General features: G+C 53.2%; 1 protein-coding gene across 2 annotated transcripts; it reads right to left on the bottom strand.

Moving 5' to 3' along the window:
- Positions 1 to 682: 682 nt before the first annotated feature.
- Positions 683 to 25,970, bottom strand: SEMA7A (semaphorin 7A, GPI membrane anchor (John Milton Hagen blood group)). 2 transcript variants are annotated; one of them, XM_010571604.1, is made up of 14 exons: positions 25,840 to 25,970; positions 10,603 to 10,736; positions 9,625 to 9,675; positions 9,221 to 9,316; positions 8,722 to 8,806; positions 8,059 to 8,169; positions 6,596 to 6,735; positions 6,058 to 6,236; positions 5,790 to 5,898; positions 4,885 to 5,083; positions 3,061 to 3,176; positions 2,276 to 2,427; positions 1,656 to 1,723; positions 683 to 1,248 (listed from the first exon to the last, which is right to left on the bottom strand). In XM_010571604.1, the coding sequence occupies exons 1-14, from the start codon at positions 25,949 to 25,951 to the stop codon at positions 902 to 904; spliced, it is 1,899 nt and encodes a 632-aa protein (XP_010569906.1). In that variant the 5' UTR covers positions 25,952 to 25,970; the 3' UTR covers positions 683 to 901. The 2 variants fall into 2 exon arrangements, with proteins under 2 accessions (XP_010569906.1, XP_010569905.1); XM_010571603.1 differs by having other exon boundaries at positions 683 to 1,251.
- Positions 25,971 to 26,460: the final 490 nt, after the last annotated feature.

A 26,460-nucleotide genomic window follows, 5' to 3' on the forward strand; every position in this document is an offset into this window, starting at 1 on the left:
AGCAGGCGGCTGCCTGCTGCCCACAGATAAATGCCCTTAGCTGCCTGCAGAGGATTTGTGCGTTTAAAACTTCTTCCCAGGGCCTCCCGGGTTTGGTTTGGGCTCTGCTTCCATCTTCCCTTCCTGTCCCCTTCAGGCTGTCCTTCCCCACACCCCAAATCTAGTCACCTTCCAAGGCTTTTCCATGCAAAATGCTAACTTTGTGCCTGTCTTTGCTTTGCAGGTTTCCAGTGCTAGTTCCCGATCTCCCTCTCATGTCAAAGCCAGCTGCAAAACAAAAAAAGAAACCAAACCCTAAAACCCTTCCAGAGCCCAATTCTCCAGACCAGGAGGCAACTCAGATGTGACACTGGGAGCGTTCCAGCTGCTTGCCAACCCAAACAGACATTAGCCCCTAGAAACTCGGAGGCATCAAGTCCCCGCTCGGAGCGAAGCACAGATCAACCAGTTCGAAAGGCCAAGGGCTGGCTCCTCCTCTTCATCACATGCACGTTCCCAAAGAGAGGAGTCATTGTGCCCTGAGGATCAGTGCATGCACGTCGGCAGAAGTCCCCTGAACGTCCGCACCCAGGGTAGGCTCAGGTCAACATAACAGCGCGGGCTCGCGGAGAGGCTGACACCGCTCCCTTCACGCTGCTGGGTACAGCGAACGTCCCCCACCCCTTCCCTCCCTGTCCCCAAACCCTGCTCCATCTGGCCCTGCAGTCGCATATTCCTCACCATGACTCCTCCACCAAGGCCAAAGATGGAGGGGTTGCTGCCCAGGACCCCTCTTGGGACAGTCAAATATTAATGTCCAAGGAGTGACTAAGAGAATAGGAATCTCGCCTCAGGAGCAGACAGCAAGTGCAGGAAGAACGGCGGCAGCAGCCAGGATGGTGGGAACACAGCTCTGTCATGTTCAGTGGAAGAGCTCCACCAACACCACCATGAGCAGCAGCTGCAGCCAAGAGCCAAACGTCATGGTGGCCTGGCCCTTCTGGGACATGAACCTGAGCTGGTTGACCAAGTGCTCCTTCACCAGAGCCTGCCTGAAGCCATCCTCCTCCGAGATGCAGACGTAGCGGCCGTAGTGAATGTGGCTCACATTCTGGATGAAGTGGAAGCAGTCCTGCTGGGGGTGGGTGGTGTTGCAGGTCTTGATGAGGCTGTTGTTGTGGTACCAGTTGTAGGTGGCATAGTGGGATTCGATGGGACAGTTGAGGTAGTAGCGGGAGAAAGGGACGACTGTGATGTTCTGAAAGTCATCTACTGGAAGAGATTAAGAAGCGGGGGGTGAAATAGGCACATCCAGCAACCACAGATTCCCCCACAAGTCTAGAAGGAAGAACAGTTGGGTTGATGGGGACATGTTACACAGCCATTTAACAACAATGGCAGGGCCTGACCCACACCTGGTGAAGTCCATGGGACTCTTCTCCCAGGACATCAGCAAACACAGAGTTTAAACCCTCTCACCCAGCTAAGAAACACATTATCTAGCAATTAAGTCCAAGCTGAGACTTGCTTGGTGTCTTGGTTTCAGCACAGTCGTTCCCAGCTCCCCAGCAATGAATTGGAACATCTTGCACAACCCATAGAAAGACCTGAGAATCAGTAACCCTGCCCCAAACACCCCCTGGATACATGGCCTACAGCTCAAAACTTTTACATACCTTCCTTAATATCCCCGTTTTGGCACTTTCCTTGCCATGGCTCCAGGTTCAGGTTCTGACGCACCTCCCTAGCAGATGGGAATAAGCATTAACAAAGCATTAACATCATGGAAGCAGCATTTCAGGGCCAGGAAAGGAAACGCCCATAAAAGATGCAGTGGATCAGATAAGGAAGAAAGTTTAAACACCTGTTATTAGCTGGGTAGGGAAAAACACACCCCACACCCCCACTTAGGAGGTTGGTGGGTAACAAATACAAGACCCAGCAACTCACCACTATCAACTGCTTTAAACAGCATCACAACCAGCAGAGCTACACACATTTCTAACAGCAAAAGAGGGGCTGGGTGCTCAAAACCCACTGACCTCTCCCCCTCCAGAGCAGGAGTGCTGCAGGAGGGACGGATCCCTGCAGAGGTGCAGTTTTTGGGGACAGCACAGACGTCCGTGCTGTTACTGCCTGGACAGGATGAGCTCATCTCTCTCTGTGATGGGAAGATGGCCTCAAAACCATGTGTGGCCCTGGCCAGGAAGGGGAATACTGAGGGTCTGGGTATTTCTCACATGAAAGAAGCCAGCTGAAGGTGACGGAGAAACAGCAAGCTGTCTGCACCACATACCGGTTTAGATAAACTGACTGACAACTCCCATTGAACCACCCGCAGTACGGGTCCCTCGCCAGCAAGCAGCTGTCACAGTTGTTGCGATACACCCTGCACATGTCCATGGGTATCTCCACAACTTTATCTGTTGAGCCGATGTACAGCATTGCCTGCAGGAGGGAAGCAGAGGGGCTGATCATCTCAGCACTGTGTCCCAGTGCCACCTTACAAGCGTCTAGCACTTCTCCTGCAGCTTCACTGTGATACTGGGGTGGATTTCACCAGCAGGGCTGGTAGGTCTCCAGGCAATGCAGCCATATGTCCCTATCATGGGAGGGAAAGCAGTCATCCTTCCCCCACCAGCCCTGTGTATAAATAAGTTTGCTCCACCAGTGACAGCGGTGTTGTCAACTCTGGGACAGAGCACTAGCGCTGTCTGACAGCTCATCTGCCAGCAAGGCTGGACAACGAGAGGGAAACTGCAGGGGGAGGAGAACACTGTGCTGGGATTTGGCCCAGGGAGCAAACAGCCTCGTTCTTCCCTTGCCTCTAGAGGAGAGGAGGTGTCCAAAAAGCTCCGTTGCCCACTGACCACACAGAGAGTTACCCAGGACTGGGGACATCAGCTCAGCTGTTAGGATTTAGCAAAGCACGCTGTGGGACCCCCCACAAACCCACCCAGAGGCTACTTCCAGATCCAGGGGCTGTCACTAAACCATCTGTCTCTGCCTTCCCTGCTGCCTGCTTTTAAAGCTACAGCCTGACCCACTGCTTTCCTTTCTACGGAGCAGGAAGAGACCCACCCTCTTGTGGTCCAAGATCATGGACTGGATCGGGTCCTTCTTTGGGAAGACCTGGAGCTCCATGATGTTCTGCACCCCGTCCGGCAGCTCCACGATCTTGTGGATGGATCCCCTGTCTAGAAAGAAAGAGGGGAGAGCCCTGATGAAGCGTGCTGAGAGCAGAAAGGCAAGGCAGAGGGGCTGCCGGCAGAGGTGGGGAAGCCAGGCAGAGAACCAGCTCTGCCTCCAGCCCTCGCTGTGGCACACAATACCCACTCTGCAGAGCCAGGCTGGACTGGATTCCTGAAACCAGCCACCCACAGAAGACAGGACCTTTCTCAGAAGGAGGCTGCTTGCTCTGCTAGGAAATCGTCCCCCAGAGAGTAGCGTTTCCTACAGCACAGCCTTGTCATCCTCCCAGCCAAGAGCCATGAGGAACCCACTTCCCATCACCCTTCCGGACCTAGCTGTGCCTGCTTTGATCAGCTGCGCTGGAACAGCCTCAGCAAGAAAAACCAACTGCTCTTGAGCTCCACTCTGCTTTGATCACTGGCCTGTTCTTGCATAAGCCTCATCTCACTGCTCGCCTGAGGCTGAAACTTGGGTTTGCCTTTCTGTTTTTCTAATTAAACTGACTCCCCTCCCCAGTTAAAAGACTCCAAACTGGTGATTTAAGAAAATGAGTCAGTTTGGTGGAGGGGTAGAAAGGCAGATCCTGAGGGAACAGGGCTCAGGAATCCTCATCCTTTTTACCCTCTTTTACTTCTTGCATGGTTTCCCCTTCCCAAATAGTCACTCCCTTCTCCACCATCAACCAGGTGGAGATGAAAGACGTGACCCCAGGTCAGGCAGGGATTAGGACCCCCCAGGTGCTGGCCCTTGCCTCCACCCACCCCAGTGAGGGTGGGCAGCTGCCCTGCCAAGCCCTGCATCTTGGAGTAAGCTCCCTGGCGGGAGTCTGCAAGGCGTTAGCTGCATTTAAGCAAAGGCTTTCGGCAAGATAAGAACAACCTGAGCATGCGTGGGCCCAAATCCAACACAGGCCACCTACTGAGAGCTGTCTGCATTTTTTTAATCACAGATTAGGAAACAAAAACCCCAGAAAGTCCCTCCACAAGTGCCAGTGAACAAATCCCAGCACAGTGCAGAAAAAGGGATGAGCACAGCTGCAGGGAGCAAGCCCGGGGAGGCAGGCAGGCAAGAGAGGGAAGCACTGGGTTAGGAACCTTTGCACCTTCTGGGCAGCGGGTAGCTGCACTGCATGGGAACCCAGGCAGCTGCGTAACCGAGCTTGCCAATCTTTTGCTCTCCATCCCATTCACTTGCAGCTGAATTGCCTTGGCCCAGCTCCGCAGCATCTCCGGCTGCCCCAGGACCACCAGCAGCTGTGATCAGCTGGCTGTGTCTCCAGCTGGAGGTGCTGGCCTCACAGGAAGTCTGCGCTGCTGCACTAGAGCAAGCAGGGACAGGAGATGACGGAGAGGGTCCCTTTGCAAAGGATTTCTGCTTGACAGTGTAAAGCTCCACCTGGGGAGAGCTGTGCTACCCCTTCCTTGCCCTAAAACACTTGGCCTGAGACCTACCACAGGCTGAAGCAGCCCAACTGGGTAAATCCCACGTGCTGGGATTCTGCTTTCAGCCTGTCTTTGCCTATGCAGCCAAATTGGATGTATTTAGCTGTACTGGGACTTGGCAGCTCTTTTCTGCTTGACAAACATATGCCAAACTGGGAACATAGCCCCTTGCTTCGCTCTGCACTGGGGGTCTCGTCTGCTTCCCTTGGGTTCCCTACCCTCCAGGGGAAAGCAAACTCCAGGGAACTCCAGACAGAATGGTTCCCAGTACCTGTCGCCAGATAAAGCACATTGTAGCGGCGTCCATCACCCGCAGAGACCTCGTGCACCCCAATCTTCTGGTAGCGGTGCTTGTTGTGGAATAAGGGGCTCTTGGTGGGGGAGAGGGGCTCCACCCGGTCCTCCACCTCCGGGTGGCTGTCAGCTATCTTGAAGGTCTCGCTCGGGGTGTGTTGTCCAGAGGAAACGCACTGCAGCAAGAGGGGACAAAAGCCACTGACAGAGTCAGACAGGTCCCTGAGGATGAGGCTCGAGGGCAGGAGAGCAAGGCAGGGCACAGCGTGGATACCTCAGCCCAGAGGGGGATGCCCAGGCACGGTGCACAAGCCTGCCCTGGGAGTAAACACAAGCCCTGGGGCTGCTGTGATTGCGCTCGTGCCAGGCCCCACCAGCGATCTCCCCTGCAGAAGTCACGGTTTAGGAGCCTTATGCCCTGTCACACACACCCTCCCACCCCTGAGGCTTAGGGGAGCCTCCCCCCACCCTGCTGTTTGGTGCCAGGTCAGTGGTGTGCCTGCAACCACAGGCCAGGCTGCAGGTTGGCTCGGTGAACCCCCAGGGTTAGCAAACGCAAGGCAAGACACTGTCCTCCAGCTTCACACGCAAGAGCTCACAAACCTGTTTGCCGAGGCATGCAGAGCCCATCTCCCCTTGCTTTCTATGAAGGTGTTGGACCTTATCCAGCCTCCTTTTGTTTCCAGCAACAAACCTCAGATCCTTCCCGCAGTGCCTACAACCTTCCTCGCTGCCCCAGTGCTCACCTGGCTGCTCAGCGGTGGGACCATCCCCTCACCTGCCCCAGCTACTCTGACAACTGCAGTGGCGGAGCAGGGACCAGCTCTCCTGGCCTCAGGAGGCCTCTCCACTTCATGTGGGCATCTTTTGTCACTCACTCACCTGCCCAGGCTTGATCTCTGGGTTGGGACCATTATAGCCTTTGAGTCTGGACGTCCGAAACACGTTGTCAATGTCCCCAAAGGAATAGACGCAAACAGCAGAGCTTCCCCTGTGGGCGATAAGACAAAGAGAGGGTCAGGGAGACATTGGCCATCACCCCTACAGCTGGACCGTGTTTGCCACCCAAGTGCCTGCCAGAGACACTAAAGGACTGACAGAAAGGCTTTGGCCCAAACAGCCCATCTGCCCGTTTTGCAAAGACTCTCACCAGGTGTTTGTGAAGAGCCCGTAGACTTTGGAGTGTCGCCAGTTACTTGCAGGGACAAAGAAGACATCTTGCAACCAGTTGAAGTTGCCCTTGGTGACTGGGTCAACACAAATCAAGCTGGCCTTCAGGAAAGTGGTCCACTTGGAAGCAGAGAGCGAACTGGTTCCCCCTTTATCTTCCTGGGGGAGAGGGAAAGCAGGGAGTCAGAGTTTGGCAGAGAAGAATACAAAGTGCCTCCCGTCCACCATCTTGGATGGATAACTGGGGGATGCTCCAGAGGTATATTTGTTGCCGGTCACTGCAACAATCATGTACCTCTCCAACATACGAGAGAGACAGAACAGGGCTTTCTCCCCCCTACAGGCAAGATGGGAGCCAGAGGATGGGAAGGCCAAAGGACATGGCCGTACCACACAAGAACTCTGTGGCAGAGGAGAGAATTGAGCCAGAGGGGCCAATAACACTAGGTGAGCTGCCATGTCCATTTGCCACCCCTGTAACACTCTTGCCTCCCCACCATACACTATTCCCATGGTACCTTACACAGCTGGGCCACTCGGGAGATGTTTCTAGGGGCCTCAGGACTCTTATCCGGATTGTCTTCGCGAAAGAAGTAGTAAATCTTGTCTTGGTGAGGCTCTTCGTGCCTTAATGTGGTGGCTTTGACAAACTGAGGGTCTGAAAAGGGAAGCAAGCCATCAGAAAACCTTGGCCTGAACACACATTTCATCTGAAAAGCCACCAGTTGGGACCAAACCAGCATGCCCTGCAGCTAACCGCTCACCCTCAGACAAGAGGAGGAAATGCAAACACCATCTGTGCTCCAGGCAAAGGACAGGTCTGAGCCCATCGTCTATACCTGACTGGTGCGTCATACTAACACACTAACAACCACTTTTCATGTGCCACCTTCCCAGTGGGTTTGCCTTCCTCTCCCTCCTGCGCAACTCCACGCACCCGCTCCCTTGAAGGCCAAGTCCCCAGAGCCCAGTGAAGCCTCAGCTGTTTAGCAGCGAAGGAAACCCATTCTTCCTTCTTTTGCAGGGGAGCTATCATCATACAGGAAGGCTTCCTCGGTGGGAACAAGCTGCACTCTTGTTTGTGTTTGCTGTGGAAAACCCAATGATGCTCTTCCTATTAATACACCACTGCCACAAAGGGCATCCCCAGCAGCGGCAGAGTCCTTCTGAGCATCGTTAGTTGGTGTCCCCATGGCAGGGAGTTCTGTGTAAGTGTGGCTCTGGGTCTATCAGGTTTTCTTGCCGGTGCCTTGGTTGCCCCCCCTCCACTGCCCTGCATGAACAAGTCCTGTTCTGCCCTGGTGTCATTTTGCTTTGATTTTGTCTTTGGCCAGGGGTTCAATAATCTCCCATTCCCTAGTGTCACTGGGGAGGCTTGGGGGAAGGCAATGTAATAAGCTCATGGAAATTGAGGAGGGTCCTTTCTCTCTATTGTCCACCCTGTCCCATGCACTGCCCAACATCTTCATGCCTCAAGACCTCACCCTGGCTGGGGATTTGGAAAGAGTCACTGCCCGGAGTGGAAGTTGTTCTTCCTGTTTCCACCACTGCATGGCAGCTGATGGACACCTTCACACAACCATGTTTTCTTCCAGCATCTGACAGGGAACTTACCACCCATTTCTCTCCATTTCCTCATCTCACCCTGAGCAAGAGGAGCTCACTTGTGAGTTGTTTTGTCCCAGAAGCGAAGAGCTGAAATTCCCCCAGCTGGCAGCAAGAGAGCTGGAGGGAGCCACTGGGTCCCTCCTCACCGGCATTGCAGGTGGGGACCAGATCAGCCCTCTCCACAGCTCTAGGGGTGACCAAACCCAAACAAGAAGCTCTGGGGCTACACCCCAGCTGGGCAGAGAGGATCTACCCCTCCAAGCTGTGCTGTGTACATATGGCCCACAGTTGTGGACTGATAAAGAGTCCAACTTATCTGCCTGGTGAGACAAAGTGGCAGGTCCCATGCTTTCAGAATCTCCCCCATACTTACTCTGCATCACTGTGTCGCTTGTGTAGAGCTCTCCACCCCCTCTCACTCGACGAAAACGGGGTATCTTGCCGTTCTGCTGGCTCTTCTTGATGGTGGAGTAGATGTCATGACCTATGGGACAGGAAGGTTCATTTGCAGCAGGCTGTTTCCGGAGGGACCAGAAGCATTTGTGAGAAGAAAACAGAGAACCAAGAACTCTCTGGGCACATGGACTCACCGAGATGGTGGATACAGGTCAAGAAACCCAGTCCTCACTACCTAGGATGGAGCAGGCCTGGCAGGACTCCTCCAGTCCTTTTCCTTAAAGAGTGGCAGGGACAGATTCTTGCTCTGCCTCTGGGAAGGATCCTCCTCTGTCCCTCTGCCAGGCCCAGAGCAGTGGAGTTACTGCAGGACTCTCCTGCCCCACTGTCTCCATTGCACTCTACCCTTCCGCACAGAGACTCAACCCTCATACCCTGGATAGGAATAAACTTTATGCCATGCGCTGCCCTAGAAGGATGTGGATTTCGATGAGGCAAAAGCAAGAAGTGCTAAGGCCAGTTGCCAACTAGAATAGAGGGACAAAGCCCTTGGAGCAGCCTCAGGGTGCCCCTTTTTGTTAGAGAGCCCAGCCTTCCTGCACAGCACTATGACTGAAAATATGCGAGCAGCCAGACTTACCATCAACGACAACGAGGGTATTCGAGTCAGGGGTGAAAGGAGCAATACCTCTCCCATCCCATGAAGTGCGCTCCTTTCTCTGCGTCTGGGTAAGGACAGAAATGGTCCCTAAGTGTGATCAGTTCAGGGAAAGCAGGAGAGCCAGGTGCCCACATCTACCCCTGGGGCAGGAGGAAAGCAGCTCTGCTTGGCTGACACAGCCCAAACGAGGGAAGGATGCAGCCCATCGTCAAATAGGCCAGGCAGAGCTCCTGCTGCAGGCAGGAGGTGAGCGGAGAGGGACTATGACAAGTGAGCACAGACGAGGCGTGTGCAGACCTCTGCTCATGCGGGCTGTCCCATGCTGTCACCATAAGCTCCTTGAGGGAGTTGGCATTTGGGCATTTCAGAGCACTCTGAGAAGGAGTGGGGATCAGGGCACTGTTTTACAGATGGAGACAGCACAAAACAAAACAGCAAGTGCTTTGCTCTGGTCCCATCACAGGTGGCCACAGCATACCAAGTTCCAACAGGTGGGAGCGCAGGCACCAGTCCCACACACTAACATCCCGTCTCCATACTTCTCCACTAACGTGAGGTAATTTTTATTGTCCTCCTGCAAGAGAAAGAAGAGGAGCATGAGCAGCTGCAAACGGCAGAGCACAGCCCCACAGCTCCAAGCCCACAGCACTACCAAGCACACTGCTGTATGGCTTCCTAGTTTTTTCATGGGTCTTAAAACCAGAGAAGGAAACTAGTATCATCTCATCTGATCTCCTGCTCCACAGGTACTGGAGGTCTTCACCCAAAGACAGCATGTGAGGAGCATACACAGTTCCTTCCCCAGCAGTCCTTCAACCCAAGTCCTCCAACCCTCACTCATCCAGCTGTTCCACATGCTATTCCATCACAGGTAGGACCTACCAAACTCCCAGGCATCATGCACTGTCCTTCATTTTTCACTGGGAAGTCCTCCTAGGATAAAAAAGAAAGAGATATGCTTTAATTCCTTCACTTTAAAAGCCAGCTGACTTGGGCTCGGCCCCATGCACTACATGCTAGTCACTCTCTTCACAAGAAGCAAAGCAAGCACATTGGCAAGAAGGTCATTGAACACTGCAACGCAGCCCTTTTCCCTGCCTCAGCATTTGAAAACCCTTGGGGAGGCTGGGCTGGATCTCTCAGGACCTCAGGGTGATGGGGAGAAGTGGGGATGCAGGGCCAAAGCGGCAGGCATGACTGGCAGCCAGCCTGGGCTGCTCTCCAAAGGATTTTGGGAAAGGATCTGTCATTGCAGGGAATGGGTGTTCAACAGCGGGTGATGGTGTCTGAGGGCTGGGACACTTGAACCCCGCTGTTCCTGGGACCAAGAAGGGACGTATCTGAGCCCAAACTTCAGCAACTGGCTTATTTGAGAAGGACAAGAAGGGATCATGAGAAAGCCAACTGGAGGGTTTTCCTGCTGTATTTACTCAGTGCCCAGCTGATCCAGAACCTCCTGCTTTTGAGGAAAAGCAGCCTGGGCTCCAACAACAGAAAGAGATGGGAGCTTAGCTTCTCCCCAGTGACATGACTCTGAGCAACCCTTCTCACACTAAAGAAAGGGTCCCTCACTGGAAAAATCCTCCCTCTGGGGCAGCAAAGACCTTAGGAGGATCACAGCCTGGGAAGAACCCACCCACAGCTACTATAGACTTCCCCCTTGCTGCAGCCATTCATCATACTAACATTGCGGCTTCCCAGATGGATGAGGCAGGCTGGGCAGAGTCCAGACCATTCTAGGCCTGACTTTGCTGCTGGCAAAGACACTGAGCAAGGTATCTAGCGTTTGGGCTGAGAGACGAATGCTGGACACTTTCTTTTAGGGCTCTAAAGGTAAACTTGTTAGCAGAGCATCCTTACCGTGTGGTTCTCATAGGTTGCAAAATCGTAGTAATAAAGCTTTCCTTCTCCGCCAACATAGATGGCTGAGCTGTTCTGATTATGATAGAAGACTGGGTACTTCTCACTCCTGGGAAATACATACTCTTTTGCACCTAGAAACAGCACAGAGGAGACACTCGTCAGGGGAACTGAAGCAGACTGCAGAGAGTACCCGCAGCCAGCTCAGGCTGATCAACTCCCTTTCAATGTTCTACGTGCCAGTGATGAGAAAAACAAGGACTCGGGGCTAAGGGCCCTCTGGGATGGCTGGCCCAGCGCCAGGCAGCCAGGGAAACGCAGCTCCCAGGCTCAGAGCAGAGCTATTGTCCCCTTGGCCCCAGGGGACAGGGGAGCTGCACAATGGCATGGCCCCGCCTGGCCCCTGCAGGGCTGGTGGTGGTGGAGGAGGAAGGGAAACTTTGCTGCAGGAGCTCTTGTAGGAGAGCAGAAGCTCAAAGTGACTTAGAACTGGCTCTGCAGCAGGCAAGTGAGCGCTGCCATCCCACCTGCTCTAATGGCCGAGTGCCTCCTGCCTCCCAGCTTTGAGATGAAGAGCTCCCTCCCCTCTCTGGCCCTCCTCTGACAACCACTCCAGGCAACTGCCTCATAGATTTAGCTCCCATACCCTCTTGCATTTGACATGCCTGCAGCTTTTTGTGCCCTGCTTTGGGACCTTGCACAAGCTTAATTGGAGCTGTGAGTTCTTATCTGGTTGAACGGGACAGGAGCTGCTGTGCTGCCTTGCAGCTGTGGGTCAACCTCCCCGTGCCCATGGGGTAGATCATCTCCTCCCAGCCACAGCCCAGCATCACACCTCTCCTCACCGGTCTCCAGCTGCATTGTCAGCATCCTCCCTGCAAAGGCCAGGAGGGATGGACAAGGTTTGGAGCCCCCGGGTCAGAGCCCACATGCGACAGGGGAAGGGTGCAAACAAAACCACAACTCATGGGCTGCACGCCCCAGACGTGAACAAGAAGTGAACTGCAAGACCTAGGACCTGTGTCACAACCGGTTGCTGCAGACGGGAAGCTTTCCAGGTCCAGCCGGGAGGAAGAACTGCCCGTCCTCCTCTCTCTCACCTTCTGGCTTTTCCAGCTCCTCTGTCCTAAAAACATCCTCCCTTCGCCTCTGTCTTGCCAGCTGCAGTGCAGGAGGCTGGCCCTGCAGGGCAGCGCAGTTGTGAACCTTATCCCTTGGGGCTTTTGCTGTCCCTCAGTGGGGCCCGCTGGTCCTGCATCCCTCTCCGGGATGGTCCGGCCACATCTGGGCAGCTTTGAGCAGCCATGCCGGGGCCCAGCTCCGCAGCAGGGTGCAATGCACGTGGCACATGTGCACTGCCGTAGGCTACCCTGTCCCCCACCGTCATCTGCAGCAATGACGTGAGAGGGATTGCTCCTCCGAGGGGGAAAAGTCTCCGATCAGGACTGACCTCTGCTTAGCGAGACAGGGCACTCCGTTTTCATCTCTCCCTCTTTTCCCTTTTCCAGAGAAGAGGGGGCCCCTCTCCTGGCAAGTGCTGCTGCTCCCAGCAGACAGACAAAGGCTGCGTCTGCCTCGGGAGCTGGCTGCCTGCACAGACAGGCAATTAATCAGTGGCACGTGTCCCTCTCTATTTATAGGGGCACTTGGCAGGACGGGCAAAGGACAATCTTTGCACAGTCCAGCACTTCCCCTCTGCCCGAAGCAAGCCACGCAGGGGTCCTGCCAACGCTCCGCACAGCCAAAAGTAAAAAATACTTGTTAGAGGTCACTGGGGCTGCTGAATGCCTGCTTGATTTACGGCTTTCCTCTCCACAGCGCTGGTCGTACCTCCTCGTGGTCTCTAATCCCTGTGGGGTTAAACTGCACCCAGCCAGCAAGGGTTTCCCATCCCCGGCTTGGCTAACAGGGGATGTTGCCAGCCACCACCTTGTGACGGGAAACCCCGCCAGACCCACGGGCCACCATTTCACAAGGGCACCTCAGCCACAAAGAGAGAGGGCGAAGGTGTGCCACAGTACAGAAACCATCTGTGCCCTCCAGCCCGCAGCTTCTTGCTAACGCAGCACCTCTGGGCTGCCCTTCTCCTGTACTGCGGGACAGAGGCCATGGGGCTGCCTGGCAGCAGAGGGGGATTCAGCAGACAGGACCCCACAGCCAGGAAAGCCCAGCTGGATAACAGTCCCTGCCCGCTCCCCGTCCCCTCCCTGAGCACGTACTTTGCCTGTTGGAGAAGCTGGCATCGAGTCTCTTCCGAGTGACTATGCAACTCATTTGCCTAAGTAGCCCTACAAGCGGGAAGCCAGCCGGGCACACCAGCTAGCCTGGGCACCCCACCAGCCACAGATTCAGGCTATGCTTGCTGGGGAGGAGAGGACTAATCACCTTTTCACCAGCCCCCTTCCCAGCAGTGCTCAAAATCCCCCTCTTGGCCCAACCTGCAGAGCAGGCAGGCAACAGCCCCCCCACACGGGAGCCCCTAAAGCCCTTCTCCCCCATCCAACTACCACTGCCAGCACAACCCATCACCGACACGCCACAAGCAGGTCTGATCGGACTTAGCAAACTTTGCTCTCGTTTTCAAACCTCCAGCCCAGCCCCTAAACTTGCTGCTAATCTGGGAAAATATACACTTCCCCACTCCTCTTTCTCCACCTCACTCTTTTGCACACTTCAGCTCCATGTGATCCCATTACCTTTGGTTTCATTTTGAGTTTTATTTTCACAACACTGCTTCCTTCTTAAGCTCAGCTCTGAGAACTGTGCCAACCTGCAAGGACACACTTCTCTCCAAACAGCCAGAAACAAGCCCAAAACAATAATTTGGTTGGCGCCAACGTATTATTTATCCTACTGCTCCCCAGGGACTGCACTGAATCACTAAGCTGAGAGTAAACAGCTCTGCTAGCCAGGGCCCAGAAGCGTGTTTGCGGCTCCAGCACTGATTTAACTTGAACTGGACGGGAGCCTTTTAAAGGTGTTTCCACGAGCGGGTGCTGGGGTCCCTCTGCCTCTGCATCAGCCCTCCAGCTGACCTGCAAAGCTAGCCTTCAGCCCCTGCTCTGCCTTAAACAGCTCGGCTTAGGCAAATGGTTTGATCCCCTTCGCCTCTGCTTCTCACCTGGCAGGATCACGGGGAGCAACCCTGCACCCCCAGACTGGGGTATAAATGGCATCAAGAACTGGAGATGACAAGGCAGAGGGCATCTAATGGCCCACACTATGGCCCCAAAGAAGGGGACATGCCTCTCCTAGCAAGCCCAAGGCTGCTTTTGACACTGCAAAGAAAGGCTTGCCCCCCTGGAAGGAGGAAGGCATGACCCTGCCACCACCCTCCCTCCAAAATTGAGTCCGGAGCTTCAGAAGACACAGGGCTCATTTCCAGTGCCTCGCTAACCCCGCTGAGTCCCTTTGCCTGGCATTTACTGCAAACCCCACCGTCAGGGCGCAAATCAATGGCACAATTGTCAATTGAAATGCTAACCCCAGTCCAGAGGAATGAATGGGAGAAAGAGCGGCTTTGTGCTTTGCAGGCGAGATGGACAGTACTAGACCAGATTGAAGAAGAAGAATAATATTAAATGGGGAGAAGGAGGGAGCCCGGTGCATTTTGGAAGGATGCCTGCAGCATAAGGTAACAAAGGAGGAGGGAAATGAAGAGGGACACACTCTGGATGAGATGAAGGCAAGGGGACCCATCCTAAACACACAGAGCAACACAGATAACAGAGCAATCCTGCTTCCCACCTTATAGGGTGAAATGGGCCTGCCTCCCTAGACATGGCTTGGGCAAATCCAGATTTAATGACACACTGAAGGGTTCTCTGGCTCCCTTTGGGTCCAGGAGCCCCTTCAAAAAGGCACCAAGAACCTGGGCAGAGCCTGGCCCTCCCCAGCACCACAGCAAGGTTGGGCTCCCAGAGCATCCCAGAGCTTTGTGCAGGGGGGGAGCGTGTTCCTCACCTCCAGAACAGATGTACAACTAGAGAAGCAGCATGGGCGTGCAGCCTCGTTGCAGGCAAACTCAACAACCCAGCTCTCATCCTGGCTGGAGGGCTGACTCAGCTACGGCTGTCCTTCTCCCCTCCACACTCCACCATTCCCCGGTCTGGCAGCTGGCTCCGGCATCCCAGACACTCAGCTTAGTCACTGGCTTGCACAGCTCCCAGCACCGGTAGCGGGTGAGTCTTTGTGTGTCTACAATTCACTGATGCTGGGGGAGGACTACGTCTCCCTAAAATGGAGGTGAATCTGCTCTGGCGCCAGCACTTTTAAAACAAGGAACTGAAATAAAGCTCAGGAAAAATTAAAAGGGAAGGATGAGATAAGAACCTGCTGCTTCTTGGGAGCAGCACTGATGCAGACGAGAGGCAGATCCTTTATCTGCTGCTTATAAGATGCTTGTTAAGTGGGACCCCCTTTAGAATATGAAGAGGGGAAACCAGGCAGGGTATGGGGTTCATCTGCTCCCCGGCACTACCCGCTCCACACCACGGCGTCTGTGCTGCCCTGAGCGGGGGAAGTTCCTTTAGCTAAGCTGCCTGTGTTCTCCCAAAGTCCTGCTGCTGCCATATGATGGGGACACAGGGCTGGGTCACTTGCTAAACGGCAAAACGGGATTTAAACTTGTGCAGCGCTGAAACTCGCCACCACGGCAAACACAGCCAAGTCTCTAGCACCGCCACGCTCCCCGATGCCCAGGCAACCCACCCAGCAGCCCCAGGAACTCTTCTCACTATAACACGTTATAACACTGTCAGTCGTCACCGTCACGCATCCTATCCCCCCCCCGGCATGACGCTGATGACACTGCCACCTGCTCTGCTGCCTGTAGGTCTGACAGTGAGCACACTCCTGCCTGAATCGCGGCACTGGTTGGATCCTTTCCTGGTTCGCTCACTCTCCAAACAATTTGTCATTTCCCAGGTTTTATTTCTTCCTTCTCTTGAATAGACTATGACCTTGATAGTGGCACGTTGCTGCCGCAACCCGACTGCAATTGGCTCCGATGGCAGAAGGAAAAGCTGCCTTCTCGGTGCTGACCCACAGACCAGCAATGCAGGTGGGTCCCCTGGGTCTTGTCCCCTACACCTGTGCCAAAAGCCCTCATCCCCCAGCAATGCAGGCCCAGCTGTGAGTCAGGGCTGACTGTGTGCTCCGGTCTCCTGCACACCACCCCGCTTTTGGGAATATGAGAGCCGTCTTGACTCGATGACATTGATCCCACTTCCACTCCCACTTCCCCAGCACATGCAGGATGCATGACAAGCAGCCCAACATGGGCAGATTGACTGCTTTCCTTTAAGGGCTGGGAATGTGATTTGGGACCACTGCCTTAGTCACCCACTTTGGTGTGAGGACTCTCAGTCCCAGCTCTGACACCACTCTGCAGTTCAGTTTCAGTTTCACTACTCCCCCAGGCGAGACCGGGAGGATGATCCCTGCATTTCCTACCTGCTTGGCCAGATATCAGTCCCAGGAGCCCCACCAGCAGACAGTCCCCTCCAAGAGGAGCATGGGGAGTCAAAGCACCCATCATAGAGGGCTGGAGACACCCCACAGGGCTGCCATGGGTCCCCTCTATCCCTGGGAGAAGGACTGGACCGAACCACACTGCTCCCATCCAAGCGCCATGCGCCGTCTGTCTCCCCAGCTCTGCCACAGATGCCGGCAAGAAGCCAAGCTGTGGGATTTTTTTTTTTTTTTTAGATTATCTATAAATTCCCAAGTTGAGACATTCTGGAAGGAAGAAGTATGCCTACGGGGAGCTGCTGTGCTCACCAAGCAGCTAGGTTTTCTTTCCCCCATGATTTTGCCCGAAGGGAGCAATATGACACAAGGAAACCACAGTCGGCCCAGGGAAGTGCTCCCAGAGCCCCGCTCACCCGCCAGCCATCCCCTCCCAGGGGATGGACACCTTGAGCAGTCTGACAGGCTTCTGGGACCTGGCAGATCCTGCAGAAACAGGGCAGGGAGGGGCAGGGGTTATAGGAACAATTTGTCATGACCCAGGAGGGACATCTAGGAAGGGTTTGCTCTGACCTGCCACAGAGTAATTGAAGGGCTGTAAAACACAAGGTCCCCAACACCACCACCAGCCAACACGCCTCATGGAAAATGATAAGCTTTTGCAGGAGGGGTTTCTGAGAAAGGGGTGAAAAGGCAATACAATGTGGGAAACCACTTCCTTCTCATCACTCACAAAAAAGCCTGGCCCGTCATTCCCTCCTCTCCCTGGCTTATGCCACCAGCACACTGCTGAGGGATTTAGCTGCAGCCCTGGGAGCCGGGATCCTTACAGCCACCACTCAGCGCCGGGGAAGCAGAGGCATAGGCTGAAGGATCATCCCTCAGGGAACATCACTCGGTGTGGGGGGCAGCCCCGCACCGTTTCAGTTCAAGCTATGCTCCAGCATGAGTCATTTCTCAAAGAAAGCAAAATAAAAAGAACAGAACCAATACTACCCCATTCCCTATAGATTTCTATCCTGGGGCCCTAAGAGCTCCCTCCAGAGCCCTCCCAGGGCCAAATATCATCCTTGCCACCCTTTCACTCCCTCCCTGTGCCCCACCTATTCAGCTTGGCACAACGTGGCAGACTGGGAGCATGGCTATGAGCTGGTGCCCATCAGTCCGGTGGCTGGCACGTCTCAGAAGGGGTTTGTGCTGCCTGCCTTCCCTTCCCAGTCTCCCCTCTCCCCTGCCTTCTTTTCAGGATGCTTGCAGGCACCCCCCAAAACTCCTCTGTAGTATCAGTCTGCCACAGGCCAAAAGGCACTGGGGGAGCAGCAGCGGAAACCAAGCAACCACAAAGAGTGCTAAAAATGTCTCTTGCTGAAGCGGGACCAGACGCAGGCATGCATTTCCTGCTCCTTAAAGCTCTCTGTGCTCTCCTAGGGGCCACACAGCTCCCTGCCATGGCGGGACCCTCGCCTCGTGCCCGTGCCCCCCAAGAGAGCCTTACACAGCAGCCACGCTGCTTAAATCTCTCCTCTTCTTGCCCCGAGCACACAGCGCAAGCAGAAAAACCACTGACGAAACACAGGTACACTCATTTCTAGCGCTAACTGCCAAAGTCCAAGAGCAGTCACCGGCTGTGACCAGCAGCTCTACAAAGGGCAGGGTCCAGAAAATGGATCAAAACAAGGCCTGGCACAGGCATCAGTCATCTCCTACGTATTCCATAACCAATGCAGCCTCTCCCAGTAGGGCAGGAAGGGCACTGGCCAGGTAGGGCAGCAACACTGAGGTCAGAGCAGCTGCCTTTGCTTTAGCCAGACACTCCCACAGATGCATCCCAAGAGCATGTGTGTGCCCAGAAAGGATAAAGTAAAATGGTTTCCCAGGAAAGGCAAAGTGCTTTCATCAGTCCAGGGCAGGTAAAAGCCCTGACTGTAATTTTCCCGTGCCCTCCATCCTGTAGGAAATACTGTGGTTTGGTTCCCGAAAGCAGCACAGCTGAGAGTGAGGGCTTGGGCTGCATGCTGCTCTCCTTTTCATTTTCCATTTGTGACCATTGTCCTTCATGTGGAGAACCAGTTAGCCCAGCACTGGGCAGCACGGGCAACCTGCGGAGGCTGGAGAGCATCGGGGGGGATGTGTAGCCCTAAACCGTTGCACAGGCATCCATGCACTTGTGGGAAACCCAGAAGAGGTGTGAAAGCACAGAGGGGAGACGTGCAGCTGGGAAGCCCACATTACTCAAACCCAGACCTGACTGCCTTCCACATTTCACTCCTCTCTCTTATTTTAAACTCGCAGCAAGTCAGAGCAACGGGTTTAATCAGTTTGGTATTTCTCATCCTGTCTCTCCCTGAAGACAGTTTGGAGACAAGCCAAGAAACCTCACACTATCTTCTTACACCCCTCCCCAACTGCTTCCGACTCCCTCTAAGCACCCCTCCAAAGGAAGGAGGAAAGCCATGGACCTGTCGGTAACATCTTCATCCTCTTCGCAATGGGACTTTTTCACCCTTGTCCAAGCTACGTTCCTGGCTGCCACTATACGAAGCTGCTTGCCTTTTCTTTGGCTTCTTCCCCAGCTGCTCCTAAAGACCCTACAATCATGGGGGGCTCGTGCGTCTGCTTTCTGCTGCCCTCAAGAGATCCCTGCCATCAATAGCAAAATGCTCCAGAGTGGAGGAAACAACCCAGCCCACGTTATCGGGGATATATCCTACAAAAGCTCTCAGCCTGTGCGCAATCCAAATGCCCAGGAGGGCTGCACTAGTGCAGCAGAAAGGCTCAAGCTCACAGAGTACACTCTAACTAGACAAATATGCTTTTTTAGAGTTACACTACAGAAGGCAAATATTCTGGCGCATTAATGATTTCCACTCTATTTCTGGTAAGCTCTGGAGCGTCTTGGCAGCAGGCAGCAGTATTCAGCACAGGGGTGAGCTAGGGCAGGAAGAAAGAGAAAAAAACCTCTTGGTTTGGTAACCCAGCTGCTGGGCATGGGCATGCCTGCTCAAAAGCTCTTCTGAGAGCTATGCAGCCTATATCTCCTTTGCAAGGGGCCTCCAAGCCAGAGCCAGAGCCGGCAGCGGTCCCAAATACCCACTCAGCAAGCAACAAAAGAGACCCCTAACCTGCAGCCAGGAAGGAACAAGTCTTGAATTCAAAGCCTCTGCCATCAGGCAGAGCTTCGTGAACATGGGCAGCACTGTAAGGCCCTGCTTACCCTCTGAAGGCTCAAACCAGAGTGCTTCATGCTCCAGGAAAGAGAGATTTCTCCTTTTTAAAGACAAAATGACTACATGACAGGCATGGCAATGTTTTCTACGCACGCTAACGCATTACCAATATCCCCTGGCCCCCTCTGCATGCTCACCCCCCCAAAATTATGCAGCACTGAAGCCTGTGCCACTGCAAGATGAGTCCAGAGCCTTTGATTTCACGGGTGCAGCTTGTCATCTAACAGGTACATTTTTCCCTACCAGCCCCGAAGCCAAGCTGCTTGCTGCACCCTACGGATTGCAGGTGCTAAATTTAGAGCCAGGTTTTGTTACTTTCCAAAAGCCGTTCTCTGTAATGACAGTCCTGAGCTGTGCCGTGTTCCTGCTGGAAGCTGGGGAACTTCGGCCTGTGATTATGGTATTTTCTTATACGGTCACTGGAACAACGACAGAACAACAAAGGATGGTTTTAGCAGGAGAGCTGCTATCTGGAGAGCACGGCTGCCCCTCCCACTAGGAAGATCAGTTTCCAGAGACTGATTTATCATAAAAAGCTTTCCAGGATAAAAATTGCCCCGAGCACCTCTATGAGCATCCACCAGCAAAACAGCCGCTTTACCTTTTAGCTTAATTGGCAGCCATCTCCTACCTCCTTGCTGCTGGTTAGGGCAGGGCAGCTGAGAAACCCTCTCGAGCACATGCCCTTTCCTCCCAGCCCAGGGGAGGCTAGCCAGGAGGTAGACACAGGGTAAGGGGACCTGTGCAGTCCCCCCGCGGAACCTGCAGAGGTTTAAAGGTGGGAAGAAAGATCTCTGGCTCTGCAGCGAGGATGAAGTTTAAGTTCCCTATAGAAAAAGATGAGATAATGCATGCAGCAAAGGGATATCCTCACTAGATTGGGAAGGGCCCCGTCATGCTTTTTGCAGCCCTCCTACCAGCTGCTGTAGGCTTGCCACCCCTGTAATGAATATCAGCTAGGTCTCAGCCCCACAGCCTTCTTGGTTTGTGCCAGGGAAAGCCACGCAGACCTTCCTAGCATCCCCATTCTGCCCGCTTGACCCCCACCAGCAGCAGGAACACACAATATCCATTCTTCTCTGGTCCATCTTTGGCTGCAGCACCGCATTACTCAGACTTGGAAAGCCAAACCACCGCATTACAGTCAGTCGTTTGAAACCAGACGCTCAGATAAGACTTTCCAAAACTCGCATTATCCAAGATACGAGCAAACCCATGGCCACGGTTGTTGTGAGCAGAGCAAGGGCAGGTATCTGCCTGGGACTGTCCCTGCGTTCCCCAAGGAAACTCCTACAGCTCCTTAAACTTGTACTGCTCTCTCCCTCCCAGTACACACATGCCTGATGAAGGAGAATAACTTAATTAGATGGGTAATTAGATGTGGAGTCATCACTGCAGGAGGATGCTGACACCAGTCAACAGGGCTCAAACTGGGGACTGAATAGTTTCAGCGCTAGAGCTATCATTAAGGGCAACATTAGGTTTATTATACAAAGCCTGTTGCTCCAGACTTAAAGTGCTCTGAAATTAGTAGAGATGGTAGGAGATGCTTCCACATCCAGCTCCTGTGGCACTCTTACAGCACTTCTCTGTCACACCAGACAGTTAGACACAGTCTACTACACTGGCTGGAGCTGGGATTGAAAAGAAAAGAGTGCCCAACAGGAGGAACAAGTCCTATTCTTGGAACAACCAGAAATAGCCACACACCATAGGATGTAGCTCAACAGGAGAGAGCTGGCTGCAAAACAAGCAATTTCTTCCTTCTAACTCACCTTCCAGCCCTTTTTCCGGATACAAGCTTCTTTAAAAAGCATCTTGTAGTCAGTACTTAGATTTAGTTTGTACTCAAGTACTCAGGCTTAGATTTAGTTTGTCCTGCTTTAAGGCACCGAGCCTGACTACATCAACTACAGGATACCTCCCTGGGCCAATTTTCTGCAATTCTGACCCTGAATCAGCCCGAGGGCTGGCACAGAGCTGGGCAGTGGGTCAGCAATTTGCATCTGGCAGTCTTTCCCAGCCCTAAGCATTTCAGTTCAGCAGCCACAACTTTTATTAGTTTGCCCATGCCTGTTGTTTTTGTGTCACGCTCTTGCAAGAGGAGGTGGTTGTGATTCACTCGCTTGGTTTGTTTGGTTTTTCTTTTTCAATCTGCGCAGAGCAAAATATATTTTCAACCAACGTTTTATGATACCAGCATCACCCACCCTGTGAAAATGAGCCTTCTGCAGAAAATTGCATTGCTGGGAAAGTGAGAAGCTTTCTCCTGGAAATGTTGATGCTCTGAGAGCTTCATGTGAAACCGTCCTACAAAGATGTTTCACACCCATGGGACCATGGCTCCTGAGAAAACAGTGCCGCTGTCACTGAGGAGTAAAAGCTGGTGCTAGCACCACAATCTCTCATTTTTGCCAGCACTCCCCATCAGTATGAGTTCAGCCTCATCTCTGATCAGCTCTCTTCCTTTGCTAGCTGAACGCAGCACCATTACAGCAGTGGGCTTGAAGAGCTCCTAGAATAGCTCCTACAGCACTCAGATGCTTGCTGGCACAATTCTCCCAGGGCAAGGAGAGGTGGCTGAGCTTGGCAAAGCCCAGGAGCTACTATGGGCAGCGTGGGCAGTTTCCAGGAACTGCCATTTCAACGCCCCTCCTGTGACCCAGGGCAGGCTAGAGCCAGTTTACCCAGTCAAAGCAGCCAAGGGTCAAGTGTATAATCTTTCTTTTCCCCCGTGGGACCTGCTTAACTCCTGTGAGCTACACACCAGCTCAGAACCCGTCCCCCTCCAGCTTCCAGCCTCACCTGTTAATAAGAGGGGAATAACTAAACTGTCAGACCCCATCCTACCCCAAGGCGTAAATGCAGCAAGCAACCAGAGAGGGGCTGTGCGTTTGTCTCGGATCTACACACGTGGGGAGGGACAAGACAATCTTAAGCATGGCGGTAGCTAAAAATTATTCCTGTGCTGCACCAAAGGCCCCAGGCTATAGCAGCCTGAGCCAGCCCTCAGGCTCCTTGCTGTCCTCACTGCACTCCTCTGCTCTCCCGATGCTCGGTGACTTTCCGGTCATGAGACAGTCAGCCTGGGATGCCACCCTCCTGCTCCGTACGGAGGGGCTGTGTCTGCCCTCTGTGTCACCCGGACAGCTCTGCCCAGCCCCAGGACACAGCGGTCTCCGTCTCTGCAGATGGATCAGAAGAGTAAACACGGTATCTGTGCTGACAAGCAAAAGCTCAGTGTGGGTTGTGAATGCACCTTTTTCAAAGCAAAGCCCAGCTGGTCAGCGTTTGGTTAGAAAAATACATGGAGGCAGGGAGAGGATGGAAATAAAAGGGAAGATAAGCAAGAACACAGTGTGCAAGGTTGAAGCACTTGCTTCTGCGCCAGCCCAGGCTGCTAAGGCCAAACTTACTCCCACTCTGCAAATCTCAACAGATAGGGAACTTGCCATTTACAATCTTCCTTCATTAGAACACTGGGGAGGGTAATAGCCAGAAGATCCGACCCATCTGTGTGCTGGGTCAGCTGCAAAGGGGAAGCAGGGCAAAGTCCTTGTCAGTAAAAAGGATCGTAGGCACTTTAGATATGATCAGTGGCCTGGAGCTGACCTCAACCCTTTGCTCTGAGCGTCCTTCCCCTACGAAGAAGAAACCCTGCCAGAGTCAGACATGCTTTCAAATAACTGCTTACCCAGCTGGACCTAAAAGCCAGCCAGCCACCTGTGCCGGCTGCTGGGACAGCTCCAGCAATCCCTCACCCTGCCTTCGGTGGCATGCATGTGCAGAAGCTGGGGTGACCTTTGGAGAAAGCATGCCCCTTTCCTCACGTCCTCCTGCACTGTGCTGTGGCATCAGGGAGGCAAAATAAAGGCAGAACAGCAGCTGAGGCCTCAGGGCTGGCTTTATACACACTGCATTCATAGAAAGGCAGATCTGCAGAACACAGTGCTCCAGCCACCCACCACCGCAAGTCCAAGTCCCCAGGACTGTTGAAATTACTTAAATCCAGGAGCTCCAAGCACCAAGGCAGGCTGACTCTGTTTCTTTGTCTTCATATCTGAGCTCAGGATTGTGCTACCTAAGCCCAGCCACATTTTTTTCCCAGTTCACAATGTCCTCTCACCTATTTCTTGCTATGAAACCGGACACCAAAGGACCACAGGGCAAAACAGCCGAGTAGTTGAGGCTACCTGCACTGAGCCCAGGGCTCTCTTCCCGGGTCTGGCAGGGTGCTGGCAAGGGGAGCAAGGCTGAGACATGGAAGGGCAGCTGCAGCTTTCCCCAGCACCGATTTGCTCCTCTCCCCCAGCACCGCAGCGCAGGGAGGGATCCCACACACGTACTCTTCCCTCCTGGAGAGGGCTGGGCTCTGGCCGGCACCAGGAATCTCTACCTTCACTCACAGGGCTGTAACATCTTGAGGTGTCTTTGCTGAGGCTGCCGTACCTGGTGCTAGTGATGAGCTGTGGCATGTAAGAAATTTAATTAGGTGAAGAGCTGCCAGCTCCTGCAGAGCCCAGGGCTGAGGCCAGCGCTGCACCACTGCAAATGCAGCACACGAGGCACAGCCCCGGCGTGAACACCCACGCAAACGTCCCGGACTGCTGCTCTTCTCCATCCAGCTCCCAGCCTCCAGGACCAGGGCTTCAGCTGCAAACTGAGCCCTGCAACAGTGTCACCCCCACGGCAAGGGACAAGCCTCTATAAGTGGATGCAAACAGCAGCAGTATGCTGACCTGCAGGTTTTACTAAAGATGCTGTGCTTGCCTTTCACTGTGTCTGGAGCACTGGGGAAGTTGAAGAAGACTCCCTGTTGCCCACCGCATCCTCTTTGCCCCTGTCCCATTTCTTCACCCTCGCCCAGAGCCTCCTTCTCCACCCTCCTCCTCACCCACAGACTCACTTCCTAAATGATAGATGTTATGCTGAACAAAATGCACTCTGTTAAATAGGACACGGGACTGACTCTTAATGAAGTGTGCCACACAGCTACCTCTGCTACCTCCCCAATTGAAATCCCTCTTGGCCTGTGTCCCAGCTAAGCTCTCAAAAAAGAAGAAAAAAAAAAAAAAGAGATACAAACAGATAAGCACAAGCTGATCCCTTTGCAGGGAAGTGTCCTAACACTAATTGGCTTCAGTGTTTCTCAGTGACAGATCCTCACTGTGTTCAATGCCAGTAAAGCCACCCTCTGACACAGATGCAGGGAAAGCCCAAATGACCATACCGCATGTGCATGCCAAGCACAGAGACAGGTGGAAATCAACCACTCGAGCTCTCTCTTCCCCCTCAGCACAGTTTTACTCCAGGACAGGCATTTCCAACCACACCAGACCACAGTAATTTACCTCCCACTCCAAGCGGGGCAGGGGAAACGTCTATGGAGAAATGTGTGACCCCCATCCTCCGTTCAGTCTCAGGCTCTGTGCCTTCTCCCCTGCTTGCATCCCCTTTTCTGAGCCACTTCGTTTGCCAGGAGATAAAACAAACGACGCAATACTAGGAGTAATCTTTTGCTGCCCTCCCTGCCGGTGTCTCTCCCCTTTGTGCGACGGACACAGCAGGCAGAGGCCACCTTCGAGCCACCCACCCACCACCCTTTCCTCTGCTCCTAGCCCTTCATCCGCAGGCAGCGATGGGCCTGAAGAAGAAGGGCATAATAAATAATGGCAGAAGAATAACAGATGGCGCAGAATAAACCACGGGAAATTCGTGTCCTCTGAAGTTGTCGGCGAATAGGAAGCACAGAGGAGCTGTTGTACTGCAGAGCAGCATGAGATCCGCGGCTCGGCTGAACCCGCCGGCTTAGCCAAACACCAGAACCGCCAGGGACAAGACGAGGTCTTTTGTTAAAGCCTCCCTGGAGGGTATTAATCAAAAAGCTTGGAAGACACATGATAAAACCAGTAAACGTTAGTCTGCTCTTTTCAACACATGAAGCTTGGGCTGTACTCTAAGCTTGCTCCTTGAAAACATTTCTTTGTTCAGTTTCTGCTAAAATCGGATCCGATTATAAGTCCTTGCGTGCCATTTCAGACATACATATATTTTCTCAGAGAACAGAGATCTTCTGCAAATATTTACTCACAGAACTCATTTGCAGCTAACAGGGTAAGTACACAGATAAGTAAGAAAATTAGCTATTATGCAAACACACTTCACACACTTCTCCCCTACAAGTTAGGGGAAATGGTTACTGTGCCTGTTTCAGGGCTTTTTGACAGCCTTTAATATAGCCAGGTTGTAGGAAAATGTTTTTAGAATATAAAAAGGAAAGGACTTGGCAAGAACACAGATCTAAGAATTCAATTAAAAGCAATCAAGAAGCCAGAAGCTCCTTCCCGAGATCACAGGCGTTTTAGCTCATTTTAATGAGAGCCAAAAGTCTCCCCGAAGAAACAAACCACACACAAAAAAGACCAACTCTTCTCAAAAGACGTAGGTAGAAAATACACGGTGCAGGGAGTAGCTGTCAGCTGCAGACACTGCTGCTGCTGCTGCATCTCAAGGTTGCAGCTGACTGCAGCCCGGGACTTACCTTGTGGAGCTGTGATGATCCTGGGGTTCACCTTGGAGCGCCCTGCTGCCCACATGCCCAGCTGGCTGGCGCACAGGGCCACGAAGAGGGCAACGGGCGACCTCCTGCACATTTCTACTTATTCAGCGAGCAGAGATCATGAGCTTGTGAGGCTGACAGCTGCATCGCTTGCCTTACAAAAGAGTGGGCAGCATCCAATCACTGAAGCAGAGGGCGGGACTATGTCTAAAAAAAAAAAAAAAAATCGAAAGTGACTCTTCTCATTTAGCACCTGATTTTCAGCAATTCATACCTGCAGGCTTTGCTGGGGGTTTTGGTCCTTCTTTCTTTTTTCTCCCTCCTTCTGTAAGGGGAAGGTGGGAGTCTGATGGCTTTGTTCACCTTTGAGGCTCTTGAGAAAAGCTGCAGGTGGCCCAAGGCTCGCAATCAACTTATCACAGAGACTTGTAAGAGGAATATTAAGGTTGATACGAGTGAAATAAGAACAAAAATATGTGTGTGTAAGAACTCACAAGAAGCAACAGCAGATGATGGGTGCAGAGACCGATAACAAAGGATTGCTGCTCCCAGTTGCTTAAATAAAAGGATGTGTCAAGGTCAGAAAGCCATGGTCAGATATGA

This window comes from Haliaeetus leucocephalus, unplaced genomic scaffold, assembly GCF_000737465.1.
Source record: "Haliaeetus leucocephalus isolate CR32 unplaced genomic scaffold, Haliaeetus_leucocephalus-4.0 Scaffold339, whole genome shotgun sequence".
Lineage (NCBI taxonomy): Eukaryota > Metazoa > Chordata > Aves > Accipitriformes > Accipitridae > Haliaeetus > Haliaeetus leucocephalus.